This window comes from Bactrocera latifrons, unplaced genomic scaffold (genome assembly GCF_001853355.1).
Source record: "Bactrocera latifrons isolate USDA-ARS-PBARC rearing strain unplaced genomic scaffold, ASM185335v1 scaffold_28, whole genome shotgun sequence".
Classification (NCBI taxonomy): domain Eukaryota; kingdom Metazoa; phylum Arthropoda; class Insecta; order Diptera; family Tephritidae; genus Bactrocera; species Bactrocera latifrons.
In genome coordinates, this window is record NW_017536407.1 from 2,086,246 (window position 1) to 2,110,834 (window position 24,589).

General features: G+C 35.3%; 7 protein-coding genes across 14 annotated transcripts in view; 6 read left to right on the plus strand and 1 right to left on the minus strand.

The window, feature by feature from the left end:
- The window catches only part of LOC108970049 (sodium- and chloride-dependent GABA transporter ine), a 26,629-nt gene extending 19,356 nt beyond the window's left edge, over positions 1-7,273 (plus strand). For 4 of the 5 annotated variants that reach the window (XM_018935157.1, XM_018935154.1, XM_018935155.1 and 1 more), the window contains 8 exons: positions 3,218-3,347; positions 3,527-3,616; positions 3,752-3,884; positions 3,952-4,428; positions 5,662-5,802; positions 5,868-6,068; positions 6,124-6,300; positions 6,363-7,273. In XM_018935157.1, the coding sequence (XP_018790702.1) occupies positions 3,218-3,347; positions 3,527-3,616; positions 3,752-3,884; positions 3,952-4,428; positions 5,662-5,802; positions 5,868-6,068; positions 6,124-6,300; positions 6,363-6,689 (1,676 nt within the window). In that variant the 3' untranslated portion in view covers positions 6,690-7,273. The remainder of the gene's footprint in view (positions 1-3,217; positions 3,348-3,526; positions 3,617-3,751; positions 3,885-3,951; positions 4,429-5,661; positions 5,803-5,867; positions 6,069-6,123; positions 6,301-6,362) is intronic. The other variant, XM_018935158.1, reaches the window with a different exon arrangement.
- A 765-nt stretch (positions 7,274-8,038) lies between these two features.
- LOC108970046 lies at positions 8,039-10,443 on the plus strand. Its single transcript, XM_018935150.1, has 2 exons — positions 8,039-8,342; positions 8,415-10,443. Exons 1-2 carry the CDS (start codon positions 8,187-8,189, stop codon positions 10,224-10,226), a joined length of 1,968 nt encoding a protein of 655 aa, XP_018790695.1. The 5' UTR covers positions 8,039-8,186; the 3' UTR covers positions 10,227-10,443.
- A 732-nt stretch (positions 10,444-11,175) lies between these two features.
- Positions 11,176-14,728, plus strand: LOC108970096 (vam6/Vps39-like protein). The gene is made up of 9 exons (XM_018935245.1): positions 11,176-11,304; positions 11,369-11,637; positions 11,705-11,908; positions 11,968-12,229; positions 12,288-12,547; positions 12,616-12,996; positions 13,060-13,580; positions 13,655-14,057; positions 14,119-14,728. Exons 1-9 carry the CDS (start codon positions 11,235-11,237, stop codon positions 14,425-14,427), a joined length of 2,679 nt encoding a protein of 892 aa, XP_018790790.1. The 5' UTR covers positions 11,176-11,234; the 3' UTR covers positions 14,428-14,728.
- Positions 14,652-16,151, minus strand: LOC108970097. The gene is made up of 2 exons (XM_018935246.1): positions 15,704-16,151; positions 14,652-15,642 (listed from the first exon to the last, which is right to left on the minus strand). Exons 1-2 carry the CDS (start codon positions 16,053-16,055, stop codon positions 14,807-14,809), a joined length of 1,188 nt encoding a protein of 395 aa, XP_018790791.1. The 5' UTR covers positions 16,056-16,151; the 3' UTR covers positions 14,652-14,806.
- Positions 16,152-16,257: 106 nt separating this feature from the next.
- LOC108970098 (39S ribosomal protein L27, mitochondrial) lies at positions 16,258-16,964 on the plus strand. Its single transcript, XM_018935247.1, has 3 exons — positions 16,258-16,402; positions 16,464-16,627; positions 16,693-16,964. The coding sequence occupies exons 1-3, from the start codon at positions 16,339-16,341 to the stop codon at positions 16,894-16,896; spliced, it is 432 nt and encodes a 143-aa protein (XP_018790792.1). The 5' UTR covers positions 16,258-16,338; the 3' UTR covers positions 16,897-16,964.
- A 338-nt stretch (positions 16,965-17,302) lies between these two features.
- LOC108970080 (60S ribosomal protein L27a) lies at positions 17,303-18,593 on the plus strand. The gene is made up of 4 exons (XM_018935220.1): positions 17,303-17,381; positions 17,649-17,966; positions 18,203-18,338; positions 18,518-18,593. Exons 1-3 carry the CDS (start codon positions 17,379-17,381, stop codon positions 18,329-18,331), a joined length of 450 nt encoding a protein of 149 aa, XP_018790765.1. The 5' UTR covers positions 17,303-17,378; the 3' UTR covers positions 18,332-18,338; positions 18,518-18,593.
- Positions 18,594-18,634: 41 nt separating this feature from the next.
- On the plus strand, positions 18,635-23,469 carry LOC108970079 (chorion transcription factor Cf2). Of its 4 annotated transcripts, none has more exons than XM_018935216.1 (4): positions 18,635-19,371; positions 19,967-21,318; positions 21,620-21,798; positions 23,128-23,469. In XM_018935216.1, the coding sequence occupies exons 2-4, from the start codon at positions 20,012-20,014 to the stop codon at positions 23,301-23,303; spliced, it is 1,662 nt and encodes a 553-aa protein (XP_018790761.1). In that variant the 5' UTR covers positions 18,635-19,371; positions 19,967-20,011; the 3' UTR covers positions 23,304-23,469. The 4 variants fall into 4 exon arrangements, with proteins under 4 accessions (XP_018790761.1, XP_018790762.1, XP_018790764.1 ...); XM_018935217.1 differs by having other exon boundaries at positions 18,635-19,313; XM_018935219.1 differs by having other exon boundaries at positions 18,635-19,313; positions 20,039-21,318.
- Positions 23,470-24,589: the final 1,120 nt, after the last annotated feature.

Genomic DNA, 24,589 nt, shown 5'->3' on the forward strand with positions numbered 1-24,589 from the left:
ACATATTTTTTATATATTTTTTTACTTGCTTCTTTGTTTTTTAATATATGATATTATTTCATGTAAAACTTTTGTAAAGCGATATAACTCGTTTTAGCTGTCTTCTTTTTATTGTTTGCTCGTTAAGAATGTGCTTAGACTTTTCACACCTTGTCAAATATCGTTAACTCTGAATTCTAAGCTAATTATCGCGCATATGCATTGCCGGTAGTATTTCTAACATACACAAATATACGTTTGTAATTCTCTAATAAGCTTTGGTGATATGGGCAATCGTGACAAGTAGAACACATAAAACTGGATCACTTCTCAGTTAGAACAAGAGAACGTGGCAAATTTACAAGTGTCTGAACATTAGTACTGGCAACTTCTCTAGTCGAGAAAAATATTTAGGCTCTTTTGTCGATAGGGTGTTATTGCAAAAAACTTTTCTTTGCAAGAATATTGACAGTGATCTTGCATTTTTAATATAGAGACAGCTTAATTTTGTTCGCTGACCCACAACTCATAACTGAAAGAAGCAAACTTATATACTGAGATTATCGCGAGCAATGTATATCTATCCGTAGGAACCTCTTAAGCCCTTTTAGTTTTTCATACTCCTATATGTTTGGTGATACTTTTGTAGCGCTAGTGATCGATTAGACACAGTAGATTATAGACATTTTTTATTTATGGACTTAAGGAGCTCGACAATCTTTTCCTTACCCATATTGCGATAGAAAACGGTATTTTGGGCTGCGTAGAATATTTTTCGCAAATAAATTTGGATAGAAATCGGAAAATCGGAGAACATTTTTCTCGAATATTCAATTAGTAATCTGTTTTTCCCCCCTTTTTTATAACTATGTGTTCCCCAAAATTCTACCGGGTTAACTAAAAGCAAATGTGTAAGTGTTTGTGTGCTTTAGTGCTAAAATTAGATCAGAGCTGTGAGTTGAACTTGTGAAGTGATTGTTAACAAAACGGTATGCGGAAAAACAAGCGCCAATTACCCATTACCAAACTCGTGTCGGGGTGTTGGTCATGAACAAGGCTGCACAGTACATTGTTGTCGGCATTACAGTATAGAATACATATGTATGTACACAATAGATTTGTATGCTTAAAAATATGTTATTCGTTTAGTAAATTATAGTATATGGGAGGCCGAACTTCTTCCATTCTGACTTATCGGTCTTGAGGCATTACTAGGTTCTTACGAGAAAAATGTTTGGTTGCTACAGATGTGGGCACTAGAATTTTCCGCAAGGAGGTTAGGATTTCATAAGTTTTTATATTTAGGATTTCATTTTCTCTTTTTCACAACCGCTACTCGAACCCCAGAACCAACGCGTAGCACCAACGTACTCAAGCAACTCAACTACGCCGATTAAACAAACCATATTATAAATTGCATGGCTCAAATAAACAATGCAATGTATGTAAGTGTGCCAGAATATATGTAATATTTCTTTGTAGGTTATAAAAATCCATAAACCACAATAACCCACTTAATTATTCTCAACGCCATTATCCTCATTAATAATTCAAAACTTACACTAAAACTAGTAATTACATACAATATTGCACTGTGGTTTCAATTTTGATAGAATAGATTAAATGTCTAGACTCGAGAATCGAAGCACAAATTAAAAATTATGTAAAAATGAGACATATATACAAACATCTACATAAAAAGGCCACACTGAACATGTGTATGGCTAAGTTGTTAATTGTAATAAATCAATTTCATTCACACCCACACTTAAATAAATATGACTATTTTAATAAATTGTTTTAGGTAATTTGGCAAGCCATCTTAATTACTTTATTACCTACACCATAAATATTTATGGTCGGTGATTTTGATTAGTATAAATTCTCTTATATATTCGCTTCACCGAAGCTATAATATGATTTTAATCGAACAGTGCATATGGCAGTAATATGATATAGTGGTCCGAGCTGAACAATTTGTTCGGAGACTGTAGCGTTGTCCAAAACAATAATCCATAAAAACTTCGCAAAGATATCTTGTCAAATGAAAAAGTTTTCCATACAAGAACTTGATTTTGATCGATCAGTTTGTATGGCAGCTATATGCTATAGTGCTCTGATATCTGCGGTTCGAACAAAGGAGCAGCTTTTTGAGAAGAAAAATCTCTAGCTTTCAGATTTCAGATAGAGATTTTATAAAAATTACAGACTAGTTCCCACATTTACAGACGGAGCCCGTCACGCTGATTACGTACCCACAATATACTTTATAGACTGTCTGACGATTCCTTCTGGGCCGAGAACACAAAACTTCGCCTCGTATCGAAGGAGCTTTTCGCTGGAGCATTATCTTTTATGCGGAGGAGATAGCCTAATCAGAGTATTTGTTGAATTTTTATGTGCTTAACTATATCCACATGGCCGTAGAGCTCATACAGTTCGTGGTTTCATATTCTTCGATATACATCACTCATGCGGACGCCTGCAAAGCATCTCATCCTCTCAAATGCTCCAAATGTTTTCTTATCTTGTTTCGTCCGTGTTTCTATGCCGTTTAATATGACTGGAATAGTGGAATAGTGATGTGAATCCCCAGACTGGAGGAATCTTTATCTTTATCACAAAACCAAACTCTTTTGTTTTTTTCACGCTGGATAAGACTGCGCTGACGGCTCAGTTGTCAAGGTCTTCGACATGACCACTTCCCATTCGTTGTGAATAGGGCAGAGTACACTCATATTCCAATCATTGGGCACGTTTTCATGCGACTAAATCAACCTTAGCAATTGAAACATCCGCTCTGCCGCCTTAGAATTGTTTCTGACTCTTCTCGGCCGAGTGCCAAGACGACAATGTGTTCACAGAAGATTGTTGATGCGGGTTCTCCTTCTTTCATGGAAAAATTATGTTGCCGTTTAACAGTTTCGAGATGTGTTCTTCTTAAATTTCAAGTCTACTGTGGGTTTCTGTTGTCATGTTTCTATTCCTGTCTCTGTCAGAAGCCGGGTTGTTGGATAATGATGCTAAGTAAGCAAAATATTAGCTTCCGAAAACCGAGAGCTTTTATAGGCTGAATAACGGTCCACGGATTCATGTAAAAGGAAATAATTGCAGTTCGCTGAGGCAAATTTTGAAATCGAACTACTCCTTGTAGAGTGTTGTTTACTCTAAACTTAATTTGATTTCTCGTTAATTGAATTATTTTATATAGGTTTATTTTTTTTTTGTATATTTTCAGGCGCTGGTCTCGCTAGTGTGGTTGTCTCCTTCCTAATGTCCACTTACTATAGTGTCATCATAGGTTACTCAATTTACTATTTCTTCACATCATTTCGGCCAGATATGCCATGGATCGATTGTAATAACAGGTAAATATTTCAAGTTTCAAAACTTAGTTATCAACTGGTGGCAACAGAAATCAAAGTATACAATTAGGATTCGAATTGGATATTTAAAATTTTTTTTGAGTTTCTCATTAATTCTTTGATTTTATATCGTGCGATAGATTTTAGTTATTCCAATTTTATATTTCGAAATATCTTTCTAGATGGAATACGCCGGACTGCTGGGTACCGCAGCGCACTAAAGATGTTATAGCGCCGAACACATCACGAACGCCATCAGAAGAGTTTTTCGAGTGAGTTTTCGAAACTTAAAAAGTGCAACTCTTCAAAACATAGTTGCATACATTTAGGCTATCACAATTTATACGAAATCGGAAGTTTAAACCATTTTCTTTTTTTTTTTACTACATTTTAATTTTTAATTTCAGAAATAAGCTGCTGCAAATCAGTCCCGGCATTGAATATCCCGGCGCAATGCGTTGGGAATTGTTTGTGTGCCTCATCTGCGCCTGGCTGATGGTCTACTTTGCCACATGGAAATCAATAAAATCATCAGCAAAGGTAAATAGCAAATAACTTTCACTACCTGAAAATTAGTGGCGAATTTTCTTTTTTTTTTCTTTTCTAGGTACGCTATTTCACCGCCACGTTTCCCTTCATACTTATCATCATACTGATGACCCGTGCGGTTACGCTCGAAGGTGCCGATGAGGGGCTACGCTATTTCTTTCGACCCAATTGGTCGGAATTGAAGAATGCAAATGTGTGGATTAACGCCGCATCGCAGAATTTCAATTCCTTAGGCATCACGTTCGGTTCGATGATCTCATTTGCGAGCTATAATAAATACAATAACAACATTGTACGCGATACAGTCGCTGTAAGCGTTGTAAATATGCTAACTAGTCTGTTGGTGGGTGTGTTTGCCTTTGCGACTTTGGGTAATTTGGCATTGGAACAGAATACGAATGTGCGTGATGTGATAAGCGATGGACCCGGCTTGATATTTGTGGTGTATCCACAGGCGATGGCGAAAATGCCTTATGCACAACTATGGGCCGTAATGTTTTTCTTTATGCTACTTTGCTTGGGTCTCAATTCACAGGTGAGCATGCTAGGCATGATAGGAATTAAGCAGCAAACTACCAGTTAATTATATCCTAAAAAATGTGTATTGAGTTCGCCACGAAGTTTGTAACACCCAAAAGGAAGATGGATACCTTATAAACCTTATATATAAATGATCAAAGCGACGAGCTGATGTAATGTCTGTTCTTGGGTCTGTCCGTATATACATTAGAGGAGGTCGATTTACAGAGAGCAAAAGAAAAAAAACGAAAAAGTCGGGTATGCGGAAAATGTTTTACGGATCATTCCGAACAACTTTGTCTAAAAGACTATGAGTCTAAAACCGACTTTTAAGGCGAAGTCTCATAGTCGCTTAGATAAAATTGTTCAAAACGATTCTTACAACATACCCCGCAGCATGCGATATATCGATTTGAAACTTTGCACACGTCCTTTCCAAAGAGCTGCTCATTTGTTAGAACCACCGATATCGGGCCACCATAGCATATAGCTGCCATACAAACTGATCAATCCAAGTTAAGTTCTTGTAAGGAAAACTTTTTCATATCTTATCTTAACAAAATTTAGCATGCACTATTTGTCAAAGATTGTACCGCTATCTGTGCAGAAATTTTTTACATTGAATCACTATAACATATACAGTCTGTCAAGTAAGAGCGTGGTCGACTTTACCGACTGTTAATGAAAGATTCGCTCTAATTCCTTCGTGAGCCGATAGAAGGAAGCTTTTTCCTTAATGCAATATCAACAAAGGTTCAGTTATCGTCGCGCTACGAGGCTGTGTTTCTTTTCATCCACCCGAAAGGTCCCAAAATGTCGCAATCTGGTAAATATATGAGAAAGTCGAAGTACAGAAGTGGATACAGCGATATAAAGTCTCTAAAAATGTCGATGATTTACCAGAACGTGGTACGATAAGAAAAGCGAAAAAAAGATGAAAAAAGAATAGTGAATCTGTTTTCACGACAACGACAAGCAAAATTAACACGACCTTACTTGGCAGACTGTAGCTACCATACAAGCTGAACGATCAAAGTTAGGTTTTTGTATGGAAAACTTTCTCTTTTGCTACGATATCATCATAAAATTTAACAGGGATTATTTTCCAAGCATGGTACCGTTATCTGTAAAGAAATTGTTTAGATTGAATCACTATAACATATAGCTATCATACAAACAGCGATCAAATTGAATTTCTCGTAAAGAAACTATTTATTTGCATGTTTGCTTGCCATTTTTAATTTTACAGTTCGCTATTGTTGAAGTGGTGGTAACTTCGATACAAGATGGTTTTCCAAATTGGATTAAACGGCATTTGGGTTATCATGAGATTGTTGTGCTCTTTGTATGTGTTATCTCGTTTCTTTTTGGCCTACCAAATCTCATACAGGTATGTTGATTTCATTTTACTATGATAAAAACATGTTTAAAATATATTTTTTAAATTTATGTTAGGGTGGCATCTATTACTTCCAATTAATGGATCATTACGCCGCTTCCATATCGATTATGTTCCTTGCATTCTGCCAGCTAATCGCTGTAGCTTGGTTTTACGGAACAGGTCGTCTATCAAAGAATGTGAAACAGATGACGGGCAAGGCGCCCACACTTTATATCAAGACTTGTTGGATGCTATTGGGACCTTGTCTACTATTTGTAAGCTAAAAGTTAATAAGACGCTTTATTTTCAATGAACACGTGTACTTGGCAGGCTATTTGGGTGCTTAGTTTAATTAACTACGAAGAGCCGAGCTACCATAATGGCCGCTATAAGTACCCAGATTGGGCGTACGGCATTGGTTGGATGTTCGCATCATTTTCGCTTATCTGTATACCTGGTTATGCTATCATTAATTTACTACGCGCAGATGGTCGCACATTTATGGAGGTAAGATAGCAAAGGAAGCATATTTTAATAAACTTCTAACCATAAACAATTATGCTTCATAGCGCTTGAAGAATACGCTGCGTCCAAACATCTACGAATGTCGTATATGTGGCGAACATCACTGTGAGCACGACTTCCCCGAACAGGAACAGTATATGCTCGCACAGGAGCTATCCGGCATTTATAAACCAAAAGATCATTTGGATCCTAATGCGTCTATAAATCATTTTAATGTCGGCCCCAAGGCGGGCTACAATCCCATGCATCTTCAGCGTGAGCCAGTTGATTTGGTTTACGAGGAGAAAACGCAAACAGAAGAAGACGACACACATTTGCCACCAGGCTCCACACCCAGTACATCGACAGCAGCGGGAAATAATAAATGTTGAAATATGCTGCTGAAACACTTCTTAGTTTTGTCCTCTGTATTTATAAACGGCTGCATTAGTGCTCATTTGCACGTAAACGAGTATGTAGATGGCTGTTAAGAGCCATCGCATTGAAAACTTGCAATATTTGCATTTCATGCGAAACTCCTGTAATTTTTGTGATCCTTAGAGTGCGTTGTTTGTCGTTTTTAGTTTAAATATTTAACATGTATGTGCGTCTGCACATATCATATCGTTTTATATTGAAAATAAGCTATTTAAATAAAGTTCAACCTATCATTAATTATTAGAAAACATACATACATATTATAATGAAGTGCACCACGGAATTCTTTGCACAAGGCGAAAATCTCAAAAGGCTTACATATGTATGTATGTACATACATTTAACGTTATTCAATGTGAACTAGTGCTTAAATTACATGCGTACATATGATAAAAATTCCAAAAATACATATACAGTATTCATAAAAACGAAAATAAATTTGTTTTTGACTATTATGCAATATAATATTAGTACGACGAAACTCAAATCCTTTCAATATTCATTGCTACCGTGGCGTATACGCAACATGACTTGTGTTTTTCTTCCAATTGGCATTGTCAATTGGCACGCCATCGTTCTACCTAAAGTAATGCTATCGCTCGGAATAGTCTATATATATATATATATATATATAACATACTTTAGTCTCTCATTAACTTATAATAATTTTGGAATGAAATCATTTTAATAACACAGAATAAACAAACATATAGAAATGTAGAAAGTATAGCAAGCTCTTCCAATTGGTGGAAGTATAAACGACATATTTACCTTATCAACACGTTCCGTTTGATTTATTTTGTATACACACACTGTATATTTCGTATACTTTTATATTGTATCACTAATATAATACTTTATCACTTAATTATTTATCACATAATAAAACAAATTTCACAAATTCACAATTTCAGCAAAACTTTTCACTTTGAAACTTCAAAACACAAATACAATACTATGGTTTGTCCGTTAACCATAGTATTGCCAGACTGTTAAAGTTTGTTGGTTTGTCCGTTAACCATAGTGCTGTCAGACTGTTAAAATAGTTATGTTTACATAAACTGCAAGAACTTTGCTTATTAGTATCCACGTTCCGCTGCAATTATTGACAAAGCCTTATATAACTTAATGATTAATTTCTTATATGTAGTATTCAAGAATAATAAAGAGAAAATAACAAAAACACTTATGAAATTTAACACTAAAGGGTTAAATACAAAGTACATATATATGGCAACATCTACTGTTGCTGGTACAGCTGGTTAGCTGTCATCGACCTAAAAAGTTTTTGTTGCTTGTTTACCAAAGATTTTTGCACAACCTCCGGTATATTTGTATTCCAGTATTGTAGTTTTTTTTGTTTTTGTCTTAAATTTGCAAATGTTGTAGTCCCGGCTGCCAAAGTAATAGCACCAATCAATACTATATTTTAAGTATTTTTGTGTGAAAAAATGTCCAGTTGGAATAATATATGTCGTGTTTGTACCAGTCCTGCCGAATATGAGTTTTTCGGTAAAATACCAGCATATCTACATGCCAGCTCAAATGATTTTTTGCATTGGCAAAAACCAATTAATGTACTGCTTGAGGAAACAACGGGACTTAAGGTATAGTGCTGTTATATTATAATTATTTTTGGTTAATATTTTCTAAAAAAAAGTAAAACTATTCTAATGCAGTGTGCCGAGAATGATGGTTTACCCAACAAGATTTGTGCACTTTGCATTTCTTACTTAAAACATGCAGTATTTTTTCGTGAACAATGTATTACTAATAGTTTGAGCTTGAAAGCTATAGATTTATTACGCCAAAAACGGCAAAAAAGCAAACACAATGTGGATAAAGACAATCTGCTGATTACTGCACAAGAGCTGAATTATACAAATGAACATCAAATAGATACCAATCTGCTAAATAATACTTGTTCACAAGATCAAGACAAAGTATTTAAGCAGTTGCTGAATAATACCGTGCAAACGAAAGCGCCGAGCCCACAAAATATCGAACAGCAATTGCGTTACCTAAATTTACTATTTAACAAGGACCCAAATGCCGGTCTGCACACTTATAAACGCAAAAATGACGAAAATAAATTAGAAAATGCCGAGGGCGGCGGCGAGTATGAATTTGTTGAAGAAGATTCCGATACGGAAACTTCTAGTGATGAAAACGAGGCAGCCGCTATGCAACAGAACATATTTTCGTACAGTGAAACTAATTTTCAAGAGGACGATATTATAAATTTAGATGAGCTCGGCGATGCTATTACTATCAATATACCAGAAAGCTGTAAGGAACGCAAATGTCGTGCATGTTTCCGACGTTTTATGTTTGAAGATTCGCATAATGAACATATTAGCATATGCATCGAATACAAATTTCTTACATATATCGAGGAATTGAATAAGCTACTGTACATGCGACGAAATAAGGTAGTGTCGCCGCATGAATTTGTGCGTCGTATGATTTTCGCTTTACGCAAGATATGTGAATGGCTAAAGCAAGCAAACTGTGCTGACATTTTATTGCCAGACTTAGCGACAAACGGAAATGGAGCCGAGGACAAAAGTAAAAAGCCATTGGAGATAGAATATAAAAACTGTGCGGCTGCTGCATGCGAACAAAAAAGTTCAAATGTTAAACTTTATGCCAACGAGCAATTGCTTAAACTCTTTGAATTGCCAAATGAAAAAGAAGAAACAAAGATGACTGATTTACCAAAAACATCACTTTCGAACACACGCGAAAAAACTACTAAACTAACTGAGTCTGCTAACGAAAATGGCGTAAGTAATACACAGAAGCCATTACTTAGAGCAACTCCGACGCCTATAACACCAAGCAATAATATTTTGTATAAAATCGAACGTTCTCAAAGCAGAGGATCAAGCGCACTACCCAATATTGATCACGAAATGAAATCAATAATTAAGCCTATCGCAGTTTTGACTGCCGAGAAAAACATAACAACACCCATAACAGCTGCAGATAGTAGAACGTTTAACAGTAGCGCTAGCAATGCTGGCGGCGTTGACATACCAAGGGATACCGCGGAAAGATTAACATTCCTACAGAAGTTACGTCGTGCAGCTAATCAAACACCAACTTCTTCAAATTCCAAGCCCACTCCAGCTACACCATTGATTAATGTGCGCAAAGATTTGACAAGTACAGCGTTGGGTGCAGGCAACGAACAACAGACTGCTTCACCTGCTACGGCTACAGCTACGCCAAAAACCATTCCTATTAGTGCTTTACATATGAATATCAGTTTTAGTGCTCGTTGCAATCCATGTAATATACTTTTTGAAACATTAGCTGCACTTGAGGTACACAATGCAATGTATCACAATCATATGCCACTAAAGCTAATAAGAAGTACAACGAACACCCAACCCGAAGATCCAGAAAGAGAGGCAGAACGTAGGCGTATTATCGCACTATTCGAAAATGATGATAGCGACGAAGAGTTGGAAACTGGCGGAGTTTAATGTCACACAATTTACCACATATATTTATTTATATTTTTAAAAACTAGACAACTTATTCTTAATTCATAATTATGGAAACATGCTTACTGTTTAGGTCACGAAATTATTGTTCTTTAACATTAACAAATATCGCTTGCGATATGCTTTATTTGTATGCTTAGCATATTTTTTTAACTTATTTATAATAATTTCATATAAATCAATACTTTTTGTTCATTTATAAGAGTATATCAACAGTGAAGATATCTTCATTTGTATAAACTTTGTGATTTAAAGTCTGAGGAAGTTTTCATCCAGAATTACTTTTTATTATGACGAACAACGATTTTTTCCATTTTTTTTTTTTTTTTTTTTTTTTTTTTTTTTTTTTTTTTTTTTTTTTTTTTTTTTTTTTTTTTTTTTTTTTATTTGTGATTATGTTAAAGACTTTTTGTATATGTTGTCACTTTGAATCAATGACATTATTGTAATAAAATTGTATTGTTCCACAATATTCACCACATCATTTTTTAAATATATTGACTACAAAACCTTGTCTGAGGTCTGCAAATTTTTTTTATTACTCTTGGGGGTTTACCGAAAATTCGAAATTTTGGTAATATTATATTTTGGAAGATATTATATTAAGTGTATAAGTATTTAAAAATATACTTACCTATTTTGCCTAAAAGTATGCATTATTAACAATGGTATTCGTTATCGTAGTGAGTACGTTAGTTGCTATTCCGGTGCGGTAGTTACTAGAATCATAAATACATCAAGAAATCAGAGTCTAAACGCTATCAGAGATATACTAATTACACAATTATAATATATACGTATGCATATTTTACAACAATATATATATTTGAAAATAAACTTTCGATGATTTTTTAATCAATCCTAAAAATATTAAAAATAATTGTGCAACAGCGGCAACTCTTAAATCTTCATTTATCTTTCAGTCCATTCAGTTGCATTCTGCTTTATCTGAAAATATTTGCAAAAACGAATTATAATTCATAAACAATGCATCAAGCTTACAATATACATAAAATTCTAAAACAAGGTGTACAAATAGAATCAGTTGCCGCCTACGGTTAGTTAACAATTAAATATGGACAACACATAGCTATTGAATAACTTTCTTCCATCCGTGACAGATAACAATGTCATCCTTGGCACCCGTAGTGGTCAACTTATCATGTACTCCGTTGGCGAGAACGGTGCTGTGGATATGGTAATGTTTAATAAAAACTTCAGCAAAAAAGCCATTGTACAGATGGAGGTCATACCAGCAGAACGTCTGCTTTTTGTGCTAACCGACAATGTAGTACATGTTTGTGATATTAGTCAAGTGGGCAGTAATTTTACGTTTATACATAGTGCCATGGCGACAAAAGGGTGTACACTCTTTGCTTTGGACGTGAAGGTTGGTAGCTGCGTTAATATGCAAGAAGCATTCGCTCGAAATTCTATTAACATAAAAAATATTTTAGCCTACCAAATTACCAAATGGCGAGATGACAACTGTTATTGGCATATGCTGTGCGATAAAGCGTCAACTACAATTCTTTTATTGGAAACAGGACAAGTTAAATACGTTTAGCTACAGTATTGAACTAAAAGATGTGCCGAAAGCACTTTGCTGGGTAGACGACGCTGTTTGTATTGGATTCAAGGATGAATACGTCATATACAATGTAAGCGTATATTTACCTATAAGCTAAAAAAGTATTAGAATATAATAATATTTTCACAGATGCTCGCAAGTAAGCCCGAAAAATATGATTTGATAGTGACTTCGTCATCACACAATATGGATCCCTGTATTTGCCTTATAAAACACAAAATGTTGGGAGTGTCTAAAGACAAATATCTTGTACCAATTGATCCTAGTGAGTATGTTAAAACACCTGATGAAAAGCTAAAGCTACACGGTGCAATGGAGGGAGCAGTTGGTAACACCGAAGTTAAAAACAAGCCTAAGTTAATGTTGTGGAGTAGTCCCTTGCTCGATATAGGTATTTTTACCACTACTGGAATTCCGTATAAAAATTAACTATGTTTAATTATTTTAAGTTTGGGATGAACCGTATGTGATCGGTCGCGTTGCAAGTGGTATTGAAGTGCGCAGTATAGATTCCGGTAGCATTAATAAAGACACGCTGGTTCAAACCATTCCCGAGTTAAATAAAACCAAATTCTTAGTGCGCTCTTGCAAAGGTACAATATTTGCGGCAGCCATTTCTGAATTGTGGTGTATACGTATGGTAGAAGTGCCTACGCAGCGTAAGATTTTGCTACAACAAAAGAAATTTCAATTGGCAATTGGTTTGACGGTAATAAAGCTTCTTTATATACATTCAAATTTATTAATGTGTAAAGAAATATATGTATTTCCATGTAGAATATATCTGAGGAACCAGATGATATCAAGGCAGCCACAATACGTGAAATACACATGCGTTATGCGCGCGAGCTATTCTGTAACAAGCAGTTTAGCGATGCAATGAAGGAATTCGAAAAGGCTGCAGCTGATCCATATGATGTTATACGGCTTTTTCCAAATTTGCTACAAGATCAGGCACACAAGTCGACTGAAGTAGCCGTGCCTGCACCACCTACGCCACAATTAGAGGAAAAAGAAATGGAAAATGCTTTGTTAGCTTTAATAGAATTTTTGGCATTAGCGCGTCAAAAAGAAGTGGTTAAGCTGCGTGACACCAAAAGTACATCCAAATCATTATTATCCATCATCGATACAACGTTATTGAAATGCTATTTACAGGCTAGTTCTTCTAAAATTAAAGGTTCTAATATTCCTAAACCAAGGACATTTATTTTGTTACAGACTAATGATTCTCTAGTTGCACCTTTACTACGCTTGAATCAATGTCATTTGGAAGAGTCGGAAAAGACATTAAAAAAACACGACAAAATATCGGAGTTGATTATACTATATCAAATGAATGGCAAACACAAGAAAGCTTTAGAACTGTTAAAAGCTCAAGCTTCAGTTGAAGGATCGAGTCTGCACGGTTACGATCGTACAATTAAATATTTGCAACAGCTGGGTAGTCCGCAATTGTCACTAATTTTTGAATTTTGTGACTGGGTGTTGACGGAAGCACCCGAAGAAGGCCTGCGTATTTTTACGGATAATTTTATTGAGGTGGAAAACTTGCCACGTGCTAGTGTACTCGATTTCTTACTTAGCCGCCATAAGGCCTTAGTCATACCTTATTTGGAACATGTTATTAATATATGGAAAGACAACAATACCTTAATGCACAATGTATTAGTAAAACAATATCGCGAAAAAGTGCACAACTTGCTCGAAGATGTAAAGAAAGCTGAAGCGACAGAAAAAAGGTTTGTTTTACTTTATTTAAACCTTTACATAATAGTTTAATGTCAAAAAAAATATTTGTATTTATTTCTACAAGGGATGCGTTAGAAAATTTGCAGAAATACCGTGAAAAGTTGTGTGAATTTTTGAAGACTTCGCAAAACTATTCACCAGAAGTAGTACTGAAAGATTTCCCTACAAATGAACTGCTTGAAGAGCGTGTATTGATCCTAGGACGCCTGAAAGAACATGAAAAAGTATTGGCGATATATGTGCAAGTGCTTGGTGATGTACCTAAGGCTGCAGAATATTGTGAAGCAAATTATAAGGACGACAAAAACATTTTCGTCACACTCCTAAAGACATTATTAAATCCGGCTCGACAACCTCCGTATGAAAATGTTGAGCTACATCCAGATTTTTTACGCCCCAACCAGGGCATCATATTGGATTTGCTAAATAAATATGCAGAAAAAATTGATCCGTACGTAATCATACCGGTAAATAATTTTAGTCACTATCGTAAAAAACACATAATTACTTTGTATTTATTGTAAACAGTTATTGCCTGATGATATGCCAGCAGAGCCCCTATGGAATTACCTAGAAATTGTATTGCGAGCTGAAATCGCTGAAGAACATGAAAGAGAGGTAATGATTGGACTGCTCAAAGCTGAAATTAAACGTGTGAGGGAAGAAATACGCGCCGAGGAGAGTAAATACGTTGTGCTAACGGAGTTCACAGTATGTCCACTTTGTAAGAAGCGATTCACAAATCCACCCTCTTTCGTACGGTATCCCAATGGAGAAGTGGTACATTTATCTTGTCACGCTAAGTACGCTCAGTCTAGCTCGACATCTAGTAGTTAGAAATTTAGAACATTAAATTATTAATATTATATATATATATATATATATATATATATATATAGTTCAATTTACCGATTTCGTTTATATTCACTTTAATACGTTTCCAAGTATGGACAACTTCTGAATATTAGTTAGTTACATTAAAGAGGTGTTTTAGCAGTACCAGCAAATATTAACACTGTTGATTAATAAATAAAAAGTATAATGCCCACCTAATCGCAATCTGGGTGCAAATCTTTTATGGAAACATTTTATTCTGTTATAATAACAATAAAATACAAAAGTATAAATAAAATATAAACAGTGGGTTTCGCCTAAAACTTTATAATAAAAAATATTTTTTCAAAATGCATGTTACTTAAAATCTTGATTCAAATCTTCACTTCCATTCCTGCGGTAATAATTTCTCATAATCAATGTTTGGAACCTGGAGTCTATCCAATTGACAAGGCAACGGTTGTGGACTCTTATCGTGGATTAAGTTTCTTATAAGATAAACGACTTCTAAGCTTAGTAGATTCTCTCCAAAATCAAATACTTTGTTTAATAAAACTTCCAAATGTGTTTCCCATACGCCGCGCAGTTGTTGTTTCATTGCATCGATGGTCGTTGTTGGCACGCATTGAACCATATTCGATAATACACGAATAGCATATACGATCCGCAGGCGATTAGCTATGCTTCCGAAATCTGGAGTTGAGTACAGATTGCCCAAAATAAAATCCATTAAATGATGAGTTTGTTCAATATTAAATTCGTTCCTAGGATTCACTATATCAGCATGAAATATAATTTTTAAGTGATATTCAGCGGCCACGCTATTACGGCATTTTTTTATCATATTATCTTTGATAAAAGTTATGTCCTCTTGACGAGCTGCGCGATTTTTGCCCATGACCAAAATTTGTAAACAAACAGCTGCGTCGTCCCTAAATTCATTTGCTATATTTTTTTCACCGGCATCATCTAAATATATATAAAATAGTTTAGGTACTATATTCATTTGTACTATGGTTTGCGCTGCTTTTGGACTGGTAGAAATAGTATTGGCAATTATCCACAGAGATGTCCGTTTTAAGCGTTCATCAGGACTATCCAGACATTGAACTAAATTACGTCCACCCTGATGTATAATTTTTTCACAAACCGGAGCCTCACCAAGTGATAGGTTACAAAGACATTCTAGTGCGCCGACTTGGCATCCTGAATCGAGGCCTATTAACAATGCAATTTACAGTACAATGTTAAATGTATAAAAATATAACAGTTAACCAACCAATAATTTCTTTTCCAATAACTTGTAAAGCACCAGGCGCTTCGAAGAACAAGTTTATATTATCCATACTCTGAAGAAACGCTTCACTCAGTTTATGCATCTCCTCCGCGGAAGCATGTTTCCGACGTGTAATTCTCGTTATTAGGCCATTGATATCTTGTTCTGTAAGTTCGTCTAGTTCTTCCACTTCTTCCTGAACTTCTCCCAGCCCAAACCGTATGGTGTCTATGGTCTTGGCGCGCTGGTCTTCCCGATGTTGTTGAGCAACTTGTCTATTCCTATCGCGTATATCCTGTGTAGGTGACCGGGAAGTTGATGTCAAAGTTTTTGGCTCATCAGGATCTACTTCCATTTTTTTTTTTTTTTTTTTTTAATTTTTTAAGCAGAGAAATTAAATAATTAATTTTCGTTTTACCGTTACTTTTTGTAACATATCTATTTTGCCGCTATCATAAAACCGGTGCCATATAAGCAAAAACAAAGAAGTAAAAATAAGTGTAGGCAACCCTATAAATAATAGAACAGCTGAAAGTGACATATAATTTTACGCTGTGCTTGTGGTTCTAGGAGATTACTGCTTATCGAATCATTGCTTACTTTTTACTTTGTATATTTATAAATTAAAGTAAAACACAATGTCTTTTACTATAATGCAAAAGTTATCACTGCTTAGCTTGAAAGCGGATCAACCCTTAATAAGTAAGAATTTCGTTTACTACAATTAAAAGTGCCTAACAAATTCTCTGCGTTTATATGACAGCAACCATACGTAACGCCAGCAAAAAGACCGGGGGCAGTACTCGTAATAAAAAAGGACACCCCAGGCCAAAACATCGAGGTTGGCGTGTCCAAGACGGACATTGGGTTTCTCAGGGCACTTTACTCGCAACACAATTAACAACTCGTTTTCATCCAGGGATGAACGTATGCTAAAATTAAAAAAAAAAAACACACATCTATGTATAGATATATTAACAACTCTTCTGCAGGTTGGTTTTGGTAGAAATGGAACGCTCTACGCAATGGAGCACGGTCGAGTATACGTTACATGTGAGCAGTTGGATCCGAATTGGGATCACACTTGGGTGCAAAGAAACTACGCTGGCCGCGAGGGACAAACGATATATAAGAAGTTTTTCAATGTTATTCCAGAACCTCAACACCAACGCTTTCGGTTAATTGATGAAGTTTAAAGATTTTGTTAAATATGTCGTATTAATATCATAATAAAAAAAAACTATAGAAACAAATTAAGATAAAATGTAATGATTTTATTAGTATAACAGTAGTTATATTAGGAGCTTATAAACTAATATTTTTAAATTTTAAGGAGTTTATTAAAAAATTTTATTCCATTTTATATATAATATCTAGAATATTCTACTCTATTTGCAGGGAATGTTGGTTCATGTTATATATATTTTTTAATACCTATTAGAAACTATATTAATAATATATGATGTATCTAATTAGTAAAAAATTTTTTGCTTTATTCAGGGAATCATAATAAACCAAATATTATTGGAAATAATTAACCTAATTACTTAAAAGAGGTATAAGCAACCCTGTAAGCGGAAATAATTTAGCGCACTAATTGGGCTTTAACATAATGACAGCCAACATCGGCAGCCAACTTAACTTATTCCTTTCTTTCGTTCTTTCGTAAAGTTTCAAGATGGTGAGTGGACGTCGCAGTGGGCTTGGCTGTCATAATTAATATATATATTTGATAAAAAAGATGCATTCAACAGAGCTAAGTTTCAAAATAAAAAGATTTTATATATACATGGTGTAAGAAATGAGAACGGAACAAATTTTATGTTGAATGTGTTTATTTAACCTCAAAATGAAATTGTGACAGCCAATGTAAACTTTGCCGATGTATATTACAAACCAAACACGTGTGCCCTGAAAATAAATAGTTATTAAAAATGTATATTTGTAGTCGAACATCAAAAGGAAGAAGACCAGAAAGCTGCGTGGTCATGTGAGCCATGGTCATGGTCGTATTGGCAAACACCGTAAGCATCCTGGTGGTCGCGGTAATGCTGGTGGTATGCACCATCACCGTATCAACTTCGACAAATACCATCCTGGCTACTTCGGCAAAGTTGGCATGAGAAACTTCCACTTGCGTCGGCAACACAAATTCTGCCCAACAATCAATTTGGACAAATTGTGGTCTCTGGTCGGTGCTGATAAATTAGAGGAATTGCAAAAAGAGAAGAGCAACAAAGCCCCTGTTGTTGATTTGGTGCAATTCGTAAGTTTTTTTTTTTTTTTTGTTTATTATTAAAGTAAATTGTACTTTAATTTCTGTTTAAAATGAAGATACATTCTAAGGCGTCGGGCGGACTGAATGCGACCGTACAATTGCTCTCCCCATGTAGCGAAAGCCTTTCAGATTAAACAGAAATTTACTCTTTAAAAATTTATTATGCTATCTTAAAATATGGTATTTCTATACAATTTATTGAATTATTTTAAATTCTCTTTCAGGGTTACTACAAACTTTTGGGTCGTGGACATTTGCCCAAGCAGCCTATTATTGTTAAGGCCAAATATTTCTCAAAGAAAGCCGAGGACAAAATCAAGAATGCCGGTGGTGTTTGCTTGTTGAGAGCTTAATTTTAAGGTAAATATTGAAAATTGTTTGATTAGTTTCTCAGACACAATGACGATTTAGCGAATGCGTCAGACTTTTGCTGAATGATTTTTGTCTACCATAACTGAACTGAGTTTTTTTGAAATTAAAATCTGTTTTCAATAATTAAACTTGGATTTTGCAATGGATTTTTTTATTTTTTATTTCAGGTCCTTTCCAATTTACGTGTGACCATCAAGCATGTACGGGTTTTATAAGTAATAAAAAAAAAAAAAAAATAGGAAATTTGTGTTTTTATTGGTTTATTTAATTTAATATGTTATAATGTATCTTCATACTTCATACAAAAAAAAGAATATTTTTATTTTGTACTGGTACATATTTAAAGACGCCGCATAAGTTTAGCCTATTCTGTGCAAAACCCTAAAGAATGGTTCTGTCCTTAGGGTTGTCTCTTTTTTTTATTTGAATTAAAAGTAAGTAAAGGATGATCCATGTGACATTTAAAATCTTAAATTATTAGAAAAGTCAATTAAATTTATCTCTTTATTAAACGGTATCAAAAACTAATGTTTTTACTTACATTTTTGGCAAATTTTACTTTTCACCATATCATATTTAGCAAATGTATGCACATAAAATGCTTCATAAAGTATTTTCCATACCTACTTAAATTATGTTCCATTCAATGTGGATTCCATTTCACGTGCTACTTTTAAATACAAGTTTCGTATTTCTACTCTGGCAATGCTAAGTTTTTGGCAGAACAAAAAAGAACCCAAAAAGTTTTCATCAGTTCACCGAGATTTTCACTTTCTGGTGTATTTAATTTCTGTTGACCATTTGCGCTTTATAGTTACTCAAGGGCAAAATCCAAATCAAAACCTTCAAAATATTGTCAGTGATTACCAAAAAAGGATGAAAATCGACTCTTTTGACGAGTAGGCGCAAAAAATAGCTGGAAGTGTGTGGAAGTACCGAATCAACGACGGAATCCGTCTGTATGTAAGTGTTGTGCAGCAGTTGCAAAGAGCAGTGTAGAACGGAGCGCTAGTGGAAAGAGGTAGTAAATTTATCCGCTGCGTTTGTGGGGGGGGCAAACGGTGGATGAGTATACAGCAGCAGCGACACCAACAGCAGTCATCGCAATAAAAGAAGCAGCAGGAAAAGCGCGGAGCAGTGACAAAATTGCGTCCGAAAAATGCGAAAGTAAAGAAAATGTGAAATTCCGAAATTGGAATTAGTAGCGACGACAGACAACGACAAACGAAAAAAGATCGTGGAAGGATGATAGCATGAACAAGGGAGAAAAAGTGATATAGAGTAGGAGTCAAAGACAAAATTGCAGAAAATTCAAAAAAAAAAAAAAAAATCATTGTGAAATGAACAACGAATGGAATACCATTGTTGAAGCTACAAATCGGCTACGCTAATTAACACTTTGCTTTTTCATTAAATGCAAATCTTTGCCGCGCGGCAATTGCATGCTACTGCTGTAGGTAAAAGGGGAGAAAAATACATACATACATACATAGCTGCTGTCATATATTGTTGCGCGCTTGCTTACCACATTCGCCCTTGCCTCGCCTACGTCAGAACCAAGTGAACGAACAACACTACTAATTGTGCTTTCGCGCTTTAACGCATTATTTCTGTAGAATTTTCATCGCATTTGTTGAAACGTTGCTTTGTTTGATGAAATTATGTTGAAATCGTCCTCTAATGCACAGGAACTGCGGCTGTCCCGACCAGAGAGCACAGTACCACAATCAACAATTACATCGGCAGCCGGTACCATGGACACATTGAAAACATCATTCCTACCAAATTTGGCAATGGACGGCGGAGTTATTACATCGGCTAGCTTTTGCCCGATGTGTGGGCAACAATTTGAAAGACCTCAACATGCCCAAGAGCATATGCAATTATGCCATGGCATATCTGCTGGCATGATTGGCGGCGGAGGTGTCATTGGTGGTGGCGGTGCAACTGTAGGTGTAGGTGGTCTGTTGTTGAGTGGTGTTCCACAACCAAATGCACCTGTCACTGACCCCATGAAAATCGAGTATCCCTGCATGAGTTGTGAGGAGAAATTTGGTTCAGCGCAAGAACTGGACGAACACCATCGTATAATACATCAATCAACGGCGTTCTTAGCGCGTTGTATGGCTTGTGGCATTTACGGCATTTCATCCGTTACGCTACACGAAGGTGATGAGTTTAAGTGTATGCACTGTGGCTCTGTTAGCACCGCATCAAATATGACTGCGCCTCAGCAACCACCCTATATGGATCAACCTGAACCTCCGCAAACGCCAGAGGAAATGCCTTCTATACCGCCTGAGGAAATGAATACTATACCACCGGAAGAATTGAATTCTAGGCAGAACCAACAGCAGCAGCAAAGACAACAACAGGTGCAGCAGCAGCAGCAGCAGCAGAATCAACAACAGGTGCAACAACATCAGCAGCAGCAGCAACACCAACACCAACAGCGGCAACAACAACCAGATTTGCTTGAAGGCCAGCGGCAGCCACAACCTGATTTGCTCGATCAGCAGCAACAACAGGTGCAACCGCAACAGCAGCAACAACAGCAACCGACCCCGCCACAGGCAAATCAGCAACAACAGCAAGCAACCCAATTGAAAGTACCGCCCTTAACCGTAAAACTAAATAAAAATAGCAATGGCAACACCGAAGGCCATCCACATGTGATAATCAAGGAAGAACCTCTTGGCATTAGCGATGGCAATGGTGATATAGAGCAGGCCTCAGTGCCGGTGTATACGATCCAGCAACCGGCTGGAGCTACCAGCGTTGTAGTTAGCACAGCAACTGCTACCGGCGCTGCAAATGCGACAGGCACAGCACCAGCAGCAGGCAGTACCACAACAGCCACCCCTGCAGCAGGAAACAAAGTGCGTCATAAATGTCCAGAATGTCCGAAAACCTTCAAAACGCCAGGCACATTGGCAATGCACCGCAAGATACACACAGGCGAAGCAGAGTAATCATTGCACATTCATATTATATGTTAATTTTTATAATATTTTTATTCTTGTTTATGTAGAAACGCGATGAACGAAATTTCTCATAATCGAAATTATAAAATTGATTGGTATTTTCTAAAATGCATAGAAAGGCTATTTGAAATTTCGAGCAGAGCGTATTCTGTGTGTCTTAAATGTTCAATTATTAATCTAAATGTTTTGTTTCGCCAATTGTGATATTTATTAACTAATTTTTATTCTGTTTTCTATCTGTTAACCAAAATCAAAAAAAAAAAATCGTCGTTTGCGCCCACGCAGCGTCACGCCCAAAGAACGCCCCTACACGTGCTCCTACTGCGGCAAGTCATTCACCCAATCGAACACCCTCAAACAGCACACGCGCATTCATACAGGTGAGAAACCCTTTAGATGTGGATATTGTGGCAGGCAATTCACTGTAAAGGACTACCTGAACAAACATTTAACAACTCACACGGGTGAGAGAATATAGTATATTTTGCAAAAATCAATCAACCAATCAGTCAGTCAATCAATCAGCTCAACTCAGTTCAATTCAATCAATCAGTCAAAACCACTCAAACCACAAAACCAATTAAAAATCAAACCACAAATTCAAAACCAAAAAACAATTCAAACTATTCTCAGCTCAGCTAAATGCAGTGTATTTTTTAAATACGTTAATCTAAAGAAAAACAAAAAAAAAAATATCTAGAAATTCAAATTCCATATCAAAATATTTATTTTGAATGTGATTTATTTTAATTTAAACTGGAAAGCTATTGCAAATTATTATTGCGTGCACGTTCATGACAAACAATAAAATTCCATCTCATTGTTTGCTCATTTTTATTGCAAAAAAAAAAAAAAAAAACTAAATAAACTGATGTGATGGCCAATAGAAGCGTAAAAAAGTTTATAAAAAAAAAAAAAAAAATATTTCGAAAGTAAATAGTATACTAAAATTTGTTATGAATTGTGTATATTTACCGGCATATGACACTAGATTTTAGAACACACAGAAATGATGATTTCCAAACATATTATGACTACAATTGACATATTTGTTCAGCTTGCTTTAACCAAAACAATTACCTATGTTTATATTTATATTTATACTTTCTTAATGCGCAATTACCTTAGTGTAAAGATTTGCGAAATATAGTGTTTAAATATGTAATAATTAAGAAGTTAAAATGTAAGATTATAAGCATTATATATTATATATTTTATTCGGCAATTTTCATAGATTCAATTATTACTTATTGAACACACCTTTGCAATAGAAGTTTTTAGTACCTAAAACAATAATGATAATACCTTCAATTGGCCATCATAGCAGCGCCGCTGTGATCACATACAAGCAGCCGCATCTGTGATCATTTCTAAGCACTCGCTTGTTAAACATAAGTATAAATAGTTATTTGTCCGCCTATTGCCACTAAGCCACCACCCACATCACAACAATTTCGCATTTTCCTCCATCTCATCAAACGTATTGTATTTATTGTATGATTACAAAAACAAAAAAATCATGTTGAATTTTTTTTATTAAAAATTTCTGCTAATGCCATAGCCGAAAATTTTGATTTGTTGAACTATCTGTAATTTTGTTATTAATTATTATTTGTTATAGTTTGTTACATTTGTTAGTTCAACAAATCATTGGTCATGGCCACGCAGCTGACTGCATATACACATTATACTTATCATCTATAAATATGGCTAATGTTTACATTTTTCCTTTTTCTATCTGTATCTATTTTGCCTACATCGGCTGCAAATATGCAAATATGAAATTGATGCAGGTGAGAAACCGTTTAATTGTATCTACTGTGAGAAACGTTTCAGTGTCAAGGATTACCTCACCAAGCATATACGCACACATACTGGTGAAAAACCATACACCTGCCCCTATTGTGACAAGCGTTTTACACAGCGCAGCGCGCTAACGGTACACACGACCAAGTTACATCCACTCTAGGGAAGACCGATTGGCAAGGGTAGCCGTGGCCGTTTGTTAACATAGTCTTCGCTAAGTGATAAGATGGTGCCGGCGGCTGATGCCGGTGCGGCCGAGATGTTAGCGTGTGCGAAGACAACAACTGTGACAGCAGCAACAGCAACAACAACAACAACAACAAATCATACAACTGCAACAATCAATTTATCAATTAATCAGCTACAACAACAAGAACCACCACAATTACAGCAACAACAACAACAATCAGAGGACGTGACAACAAACAAAGAACTCGACTTTGTACTGCATTCGATCGGCTTGTAGCGTTAAACATGTTCTAGCCATTGCGGTGGGGGCCACGGCGGCAGTTGATAATGAAATGAGCGCGCAATTGCAAATGCAACAAAAACAAAACGATAAAACAAGGAACAAATCGCCAAGAAATCTATATAGAATTGTAGAAAGTTAGTAGAAGAAATGATAACGCCAAGCAAAAATGGATTTTATTTTCGGCGGCGTTGCTAAAATGAAAAAAGACGGAAACGCAAATTAAAGCAACAGTATACAACAAACACAATCAGCTGTAAGTAAAAGCGAATGCCGGTTAATTATGTGTAATGATGTAAGTGTGAAATACCAAAATGACAAAAAATCAAATGCAAATGAGGACATGTAAACAGCAACAAGAACAGTTAAAACGAAAAAACAAAAATTATTTAATATACATATATACATATAATCTATTAGTGCTAAAGTTTAGTGAAAATGTGGGACTACCACCGTCTAATTGTACGAGTAGTTTATTAAATGCAAAGTTCAAATATATACATACATACATATACACATATATTTGAACTTTTTAACATAAAACTAACCTAAATATAATGATAAATCTAAAATTTAATGTTTCAGGTTTTTATTTTTAATTTTTGTAATTTATGAAAAAGAAAAGTCTTATATATGTACATATATGAACAAACATATAAAACTAAAGATTTTTATAATGCATTGCTTGTTTCATAACCGAGCAGTGTTGATAACCACTTAAATTTGTAACTTTTTCAATTGTGCATTGCTTGCTTGTTTATTGTATATTTTTGTGATTTTTAAAAGGATTTTATATTTGTGTTTTCTTAAAAAAAATTAAAAACATACATACATATTACATATTTTTATTTAAACAAAAACATGCTTATAAAACGTACAATCGATTTGAGTAAACAATTTTAAATTTATCAGTTGCTCAAAATTATGTAATAAATGCAATTTTCTGAGCAATTGCTGTTATTTTATATTTAATTTTTTTT